This window comes from Ascaphus truei, chromosome 1 (assembly GCF_040206685.1).
Source record: "Ascaphus truei isolate aAscTru1 chromosome 1, aAscTru1.hap1, whole genome shotgun sequence".
In the NCBI taxonomy this organism is placed as follows: domain Eukaryota; kingdom Metazoa; phylum Chordata; class Amphibia; order Anura; family Ascaphidae; genus Ascaphus; species Ascaphus truei.
The window spans coordinates 350,966,914-350,973,984 of record NC_134483.1 but is presented as its reverse complement, the minus strand read 5'-3'; the positions used below and the strand labels follow the sequence as shown (position 1 = coordinate 350,973,984).

The 7,071-nt window shown below is 39.8% G+C and overlaps 1 protein-coding gene across 2 annotated transcripts in view; it reads left to right on the top strand.

Moving 5' to 3' along the window:
* The first annotated feature begins 539 nt into the window (after positions 1 to 539).
* Positions 540 to 7,071, top strand: part of BANK1 (B cell scaffold protein with ankyrin repeats 1) — a 562,852-nt gene continuing 556,320 nt past the window's right edge. For both annotated transcript variants that reach the window (XM_075609123.1, XM_075609132.1), the window contains exon 1: positions 540 to 647. In XM_075609123.1, the coding sequence (XP_075465238.1) occupies positions 635 to 647 (13 nt within the window). In that variant the 5' untranslated portion in view covers positions 540 to 634. The remainder of the gene's footprint in view (positions 648 to 7,071) is intronic.

Genomic DNA, 7,071 nt, shown 5'->3' with positions numbered 1-7,071 from the left:
GGGATATGCCTGTTTTATTTGTTTGTTTTGCATGCTGACATGAAGCTGTACTGTTTAAAGGCACATACTAAATAAAAGCCAATGTTTAATTTCCCTCAAATACGTCTCCCTGGTTATTCCTCTGCTCATGTCTCCTACAGTTCCCTTTTTGACATAACAACTGGATAATTCATTCAGTTCATTAAACACCGTTAAGATTTATTAACATTTCCAAGCATTCTGTCTGGGGCAAAACTGGTGCAAAAATACTGTGAACGTTTGACATCATACATTAAAAAAAAAAAAAAACAGCCGGCAGGTGGGGGGGGCTCATTGGATAAAGATTGTGCACCCCTGCACTATGGAATGCACGTCTTGACTTTCACCTGGTGTTAGATGCAAAAGTAAATCTGTGAAGGGAAAGAGCCTCACTTTATATTTACCCAAGTAATGCGCATTTACAAAAATACTTCTTTGCTTCAGTGCTCAACTTCAGGAAGTGTGTGTGTGTGTTTGTTAATAATGTAAAAAAAAAAAAAAGCAGCTATATATTTCCTGACTAACGGTTGCAGCTCACGTTAAAAAACAACTCGTCTATCCACAGCACAATATATATTTCTGCAGCCGTAACAAAAAAGAGGTAAAGCACATCAACATGGCAATTTCAGGTTGGTTATTTTATTTGTTATATATGTCATCTAATAATGTTTTTAAAAAGAGAAGCACATATAAAAACGTCATATGCCAGTTAGAAAAAAAGGTGTGTTTTCTGCAGTTTAAAACTATGATCATTTTTTTATGTCAATGGGACAGCTGTGGCAAACTTTTGAGAAAATGTTGCAAAAAGTATGTTCTATACATTAGCTTTATACACATATACATATACACACTGTATATGCATGGGACATTTATTAACCTCAGTGCATCAATGCTATTACAGGTTTAGTGGGAATGCTAAAACTTATACTGATTTCAGACGTCTGTAACATACATGCAAACAACTTTTCTGTCTTTATTATCTACCCTAGTTGATATATAAATTGCTTGACGTCAACGATCCCTAAATATAACATTTGTGTGTGTATTATTTCTATGTACGTATGTTTTATGCATTGATTTCTCATAGTGCTAAGTGGTTTAAAGTAATCTATTTTTAATTTTGGATGTTTTTGGTGATATCGTGTTCCCAATGCTGTAGGCTGCGATTATAGTGCCGGCGACGCGATGTCACCTGAAAACAAAAGCATTGCCGCCTTCGTAAGCGCTTATAGTAAGCGCGACGACGGTGGCGACCAAAAATTTGAAAGCCGATAAAATTTGATTTTTCAGAGGCTGTCGCCACATGTGACAGCCTCTGAACCAATCAATGGCCAGGTCGCCAGCCACGTCACCAAACTTTCGCGGGTGGTGACGGCGACGGGTGACGGGTGACGTCGCCGTCGCACGCATTATAAGCGCGGCCATAGCTTCATCCATTGTACATGTTTGATACAATGAAGGCAGTAGGCCTGCTTAGTCCTATTCTATAATTGTTGTTACCAATTCTCGCAACACGTTACAAAAATGTGACAACTTTTTTCCTGCACTTATGTAACTAATTGGATCCTATAACATATACCTTCATTAGGCTATTATTTTTATATTTCTTTTCTTTGAAAATCAGTGAAAATGTGCACAATTTATTTTCTTTTTCCGAATGAAATGTCATACAGTATATTATACTTTTTGGCATCTACAAATAGAGCTCCCAAGGTTCTTTGATTCAAAAGATCCCATAGAATTTGAATATACTGTGACTTGTGAGCACATTCGCTTGTCTCAGACAGGTCTGCATCCCTGCTTTTCATCATTATCTCCTAGCATATAATTTATCAAGGTGGCAAAGTACCATTGTGTCTGAATTAGATGGGCATATTTCTCAGAGAAACTTATTCGCAAGATACTTTTTCAATTATTTTCACGCCTTTCCAGTAAGATGAGAAATAACAGATTGTCAGGAATCTCTAACCTAAATGTTTTGAATGCCACAATTCATTTTCTTCTCCATTTTTTGTGTATATTAGCCAAACATGTTTATTAATATATATCTGTCAAATAGAGTACTTTTTTTTACCCAGTTAAATTTGTTGTTTTCGCTTGGACTAGTATAAATTAATTTGGAGAAGAAATATAGATAACAGGAACTTGCTGAACATTGTCACAACTAAAATAATTTTTAATAGGCTACTTTATCTTTTATTTTCATAAGTTTAATTGTATTTTTTTAATCTAATTAGCACAACACCTCAAAATGATATCAGTCAATCAAAAGGTTATTTTATTTAACTCTACTTTATTAACTCTGTATTCATGAAGATGATCAAGGATGCATGTATTGTTTTATTTTGTTCGCCAGTGATGCAAACCTGTTCAACCACTACAACATGTAACCTATAATGGTATTTGCACAAACAATTCTTGTGCTATTAGAGCATTCATACTTTCCCCCCAAGCTAAAACTTTTTTGGATCACTAATGGTATTCACTTAACATTAACTAACATGCTTTTTGTACACTGATTTTGTGGCCTTAGTAAACATTATGAAGTAATTTTACTTGAATTTTTTAAAGGACACCGGTCCCATTGTTTTCGCTCTCAAACACTGTACTTGAAAGATAAAAGATATTTCACAATTGTCCCAGCACACACAAAAAAACGAAGCACTAAAGGGACGATAGTATAATTACAAAATAGATGTATTATGTTACTCAAATGGTCATCACACAAAAAGGCAGTGGTCAATTGTTATTAAACCAAAATATAATACCACTGGAGTTATGCCAGAAAAAACATCATCACATAGTGAAAGTCAATATATAATAATAGTGCCACATCAGTCTTGGGCCCCGGGAAAGCTTGAGGTGTACTCTCTACGATCAATCAGGTATTTAGCACAGAAAAAGAAAAAATGCAAATAAAACCATTAGTGCAGAAAGCCTCTTAAGATGTAATGTGAAATGTTTGTTTCATACAGTACAGTATATCAATTATACATACTGTACACACATGTTGTCAAAATCCTTCCTCACACTCTATTTATTTGCAGATCAGACTCCATAATGCGTAGAATTATCAGTATTTTTGCTAAATAGCTTGAAAATGGCATAAATACTTAGAAATATAGGATGCAAAAAAACTACTCCAGATTACATGTTTTTATAGTATTCATGAAATCCATATTTCCCCATAAGCCAAAATCAACTCACTTTATTAGAGGCAAAACCAAACCAAAACACCAGGCCCAGTAAGAATCTCTAGTATCCAGTTGGCACAATGATGTTATACAGTAACTTTCACTAGCACACAAAAGAAAAACACTGATCAGTCGTATCGCAGATCCTACTGTACTTGCTGACCAAATGGTCATATAATTCCCAGCAATTTTGGAGATGACTCATAAGGTCTCACCACATTCTGATCTCCTATCAACATCTTGTGTGCCATGTAGAGGGATGGGAAGCCCAAGTCACATTGCATTTTCCATAAGAACATTAACAAATAGCTATTTTATTGGAAAAATCACTGAAAATAGTCTGACTGTGAAAATTATCTATCAGACAAACTAAAAGGCTAAAGCATCTAAATGGGTTGAACTTGTCAATGAATTTCAGGAGCACTACGGACTAAGCCTTTTTCACATAATACCAAAGATTTCCATATACTGTATCTAAACTCTGATCTCTTGTTACACCCCTACTCGCCTCTTTCTTTCGCTTAACCTAAGGAGGTCTCATCTTTGCACGTTTTAACTCTACAGCCCTTTATTACGCATCACTCTGTGGTCCCTATGAAACACTGTTTACCTCAAAATTTGTCAAGCACATTATCTTTCCATTTTGAAATCCCAGAAAATTCACCTCTTAAAAGAAGCATCTCATTTAATTATTAATGCCTACATGGCTGACTCCAGAGGCAGTTGACCTCTCTCACTTGGACTTTTAATAAATGCACTTTTACCCATATAGTGTCTTTAACTTTCCTAATATACCACTTAGATTGGGGGGCACATTTTCCTTATGTTATTATTTGCTATTTATCTCATATCTATCCTGCTCTTTTATATTAGTGGGTGTCCGCATTTAGAATACGTTGACAAGCAAGTCTGAGGTGGCACTACTTGTGGGGATGGTGAAGGCCCAGGGGTGGACACTGATGTTGGTGGTGGGTACAAGTTAATGGAGGAAATTGCAATAGTTACTAGCGTGCAGAGATGGGTGAATCCACCCAAATCCATTTCCCGTATTTTCTCGCATTTTTCCCCCAAAACCATTTTTGCGGTGTAAAATCCAGAAACGGATTTGGTTGGTTTTAATCTTCGCGGATTTATCAAAAACCGCCATTGGATAGAATCCACTGATGGAATTGTAGAATCCAATCCGCGGATTCAGCAATCTATTGGCGGATTCTTCACAATCCGTCAATGGATTGCTGAATCCGCGGATTGGATTCTGCAAATCATCCACGATTTGGGGAATCCGCGGAGTGTAGTAGTAATCATAACAAATAAATCCACAAAACGCAAATCGCCCTTTTTGAGATTGAGCCGTGGAAATCTACGGACCAAAGGAACCGGCCGATCCACCGCGGATCCAAATCCAGCCAAAAAATTAGTCCATTATCACAAAATACTTGCATGTAAATTACATCTGTAATGCAAGGGTATTATGCATATATAATTATTAGTGAATTGGTTGTAAATATGGAAAAATGTGCGGTAATATTGTTTCCTAACCCAAATATTACCACCAATATAACTACATAAATGAGTGAATCTAAGCGTATTACTTTTGGAAATTGTTTACAATTAGGTAGCAAGTGAGTCAGATGGATCAAAAGTGTCTTTAACCAGTAGAATAAATTATGGTTAATAAAGATGAATGGTTGTGCTTTAAATATAAACTTTGTGGCATAAAGAGTGTGTTAAGTATCCTGTAAATATACTGGTTGGTTGCAACCAATCGATTGTGGTAAATGTTAACTGAAACAGCAAAGCTATCCAATGCCTATATAATCTTAGAAGTCCTACAAAAAGTGAAATATTGAATGCCTACCAAATAGAACTTTATAGACAATTGGGATGTAGATACTAAATGGCAATAACACGTTGTCTTATGATGATGCTGGCAGTACCAACAACTGAATAATCCCTACTGGTATGGCTCCTGCTGTTTACAAAATCCAGTTTAAATATGAAATCAAGCATAATGAGGTGTAGACCTTCTGTAAATCTGGTTATGCACAAATTGCTCCACATGTGGTGGTTGGCTACTTACTGACATTTAGTAACTTCTTCTGATCTTTATCTGATACTAGCTGATATACCCGGCGTTGCTCAGGCGTGGAAGGGCAGGGGGCATGGAGTGGAAGGGGGGGGCAAAGGGCAGGGAGGGGGGGGCAAAGGGCAGGGTGGGCAAAGGGCAGGGAGGGGGGGGGGCAAAGGGCAGGGAGGGGGGGGCAAAGGGCAGGGGGGGCAAAGGGCAGGGAGGGGGGGCACTCAATCCCCCCACACACACACACATACACACACAATCCCCCCCCCCACACACACACAATCCCCCCCCGCACAATCCCCCCCCCACACACACAATCACACAATCCCCACACTCAATCCCCCCCCCCACACACACACAATCCCGCCCACACACACACTTCCCACACACACACACACACACACTCAATCCCCCCCCCACACACACACACTCAATCCCCCCCACCCCCCACACACACACACACTCAATCCCCCCCCACACACACTCAGTCACCCCCCCCACCCACCACCACCACCACCACCAACACACACACACACTTAATCAGTCCACAATTTCACCTGGGGGGGTGACATGCTCCGTTCCCCCAGCCCCCCATGCTGCTGAAAACAGGAAGCAGACAGGAAGAGAAGGAGGGCTTGTCTGTGTGCAGAGAGAAGCCCCGCCCCCTCTGGAAGACACAGACACATAGAAGCAGCAGCACGGATCTTCTGGCCCCGCCCCCTCTGCAAGGCACAGACATAGAAGCAGCAGCACGGAGCGCCCCCAGGTTTCCCTGCAAGCTGCTCGTGCCCCCCCTACATAATCGTGCGCCCCCCAAGGGGGCGCGCCCCAAGCTAATGTATGTAACACCCCCCACTACCGTGTGTGTGTGTGTGTGTGTGTGTGTGTGTGTGTGTGTGTGTGTGTGTGTGTGTGTGTGTGTGTGTGTGTGTGTGTGTGTGTGTGTGTGTGTGTGTGTGTGGCCCGTCACTCCGCCTCAGGCCAATGAGAGGTGTGCGGGGGCGGGCGGCCCAAGGGACCAATGAGATTTCCCCTAGGGACACCGGACATCCAGACAGGCATACAGTGCTTTCACTAATATAGTATAAGATGATGCTGACCTCTTAGGCCCAGATCCACAACAGGATGCTAAGCGTTTGCACACATTCTCTCCCATTCATTAGAATTGGAGTAAAAGCATGCTAAATCTTAGCATTCTTTTGTGAATCTAGGCCTTACAGCACAAACTACATTAATCATTACCAGAGTTGAGGTAATTGAAATTGAAATAATGCTCTCGTAATACCAAGCAATAAAAGAAACCGTTAAAATCTTGCATTTGCTCATATTGTTTATTTTTTTGTATGTGGCCTAGTAATTGCAGAAGCTGGTACTGAATTGGTTAAATGCAAAAGCGGAAGAACTGCAAAAAGACAGTGAAGCAAGGAAATATAGAAGTAAGAAATAGTCAAGATAAGAATCTAGCTGTGTAGAAAAAACCACTCCATTTCACAGACCACATATTTACATTTACAAATATAGCAGCAAACAGCACAGTCAAAATATTGTACAAAGAAATCTGGAAAGATGAAAAGTCTGGGAGAAATGCCAACAACTAGTGGGCTGAGGAAGGTAGAAATATGATGCAGCAGGTGTACCTGTACCTTGTGTGAACCATGGTAATTGAATGTATATAGTGATTACTTGAGGCTTTCTTTTGAATATGATCTAGAGTCCTGACTGATTACCAAAGTAGGAGCCTGCATGAAAAAATCTCAAGTTGCTGTATGCTCAGTGTCCCTT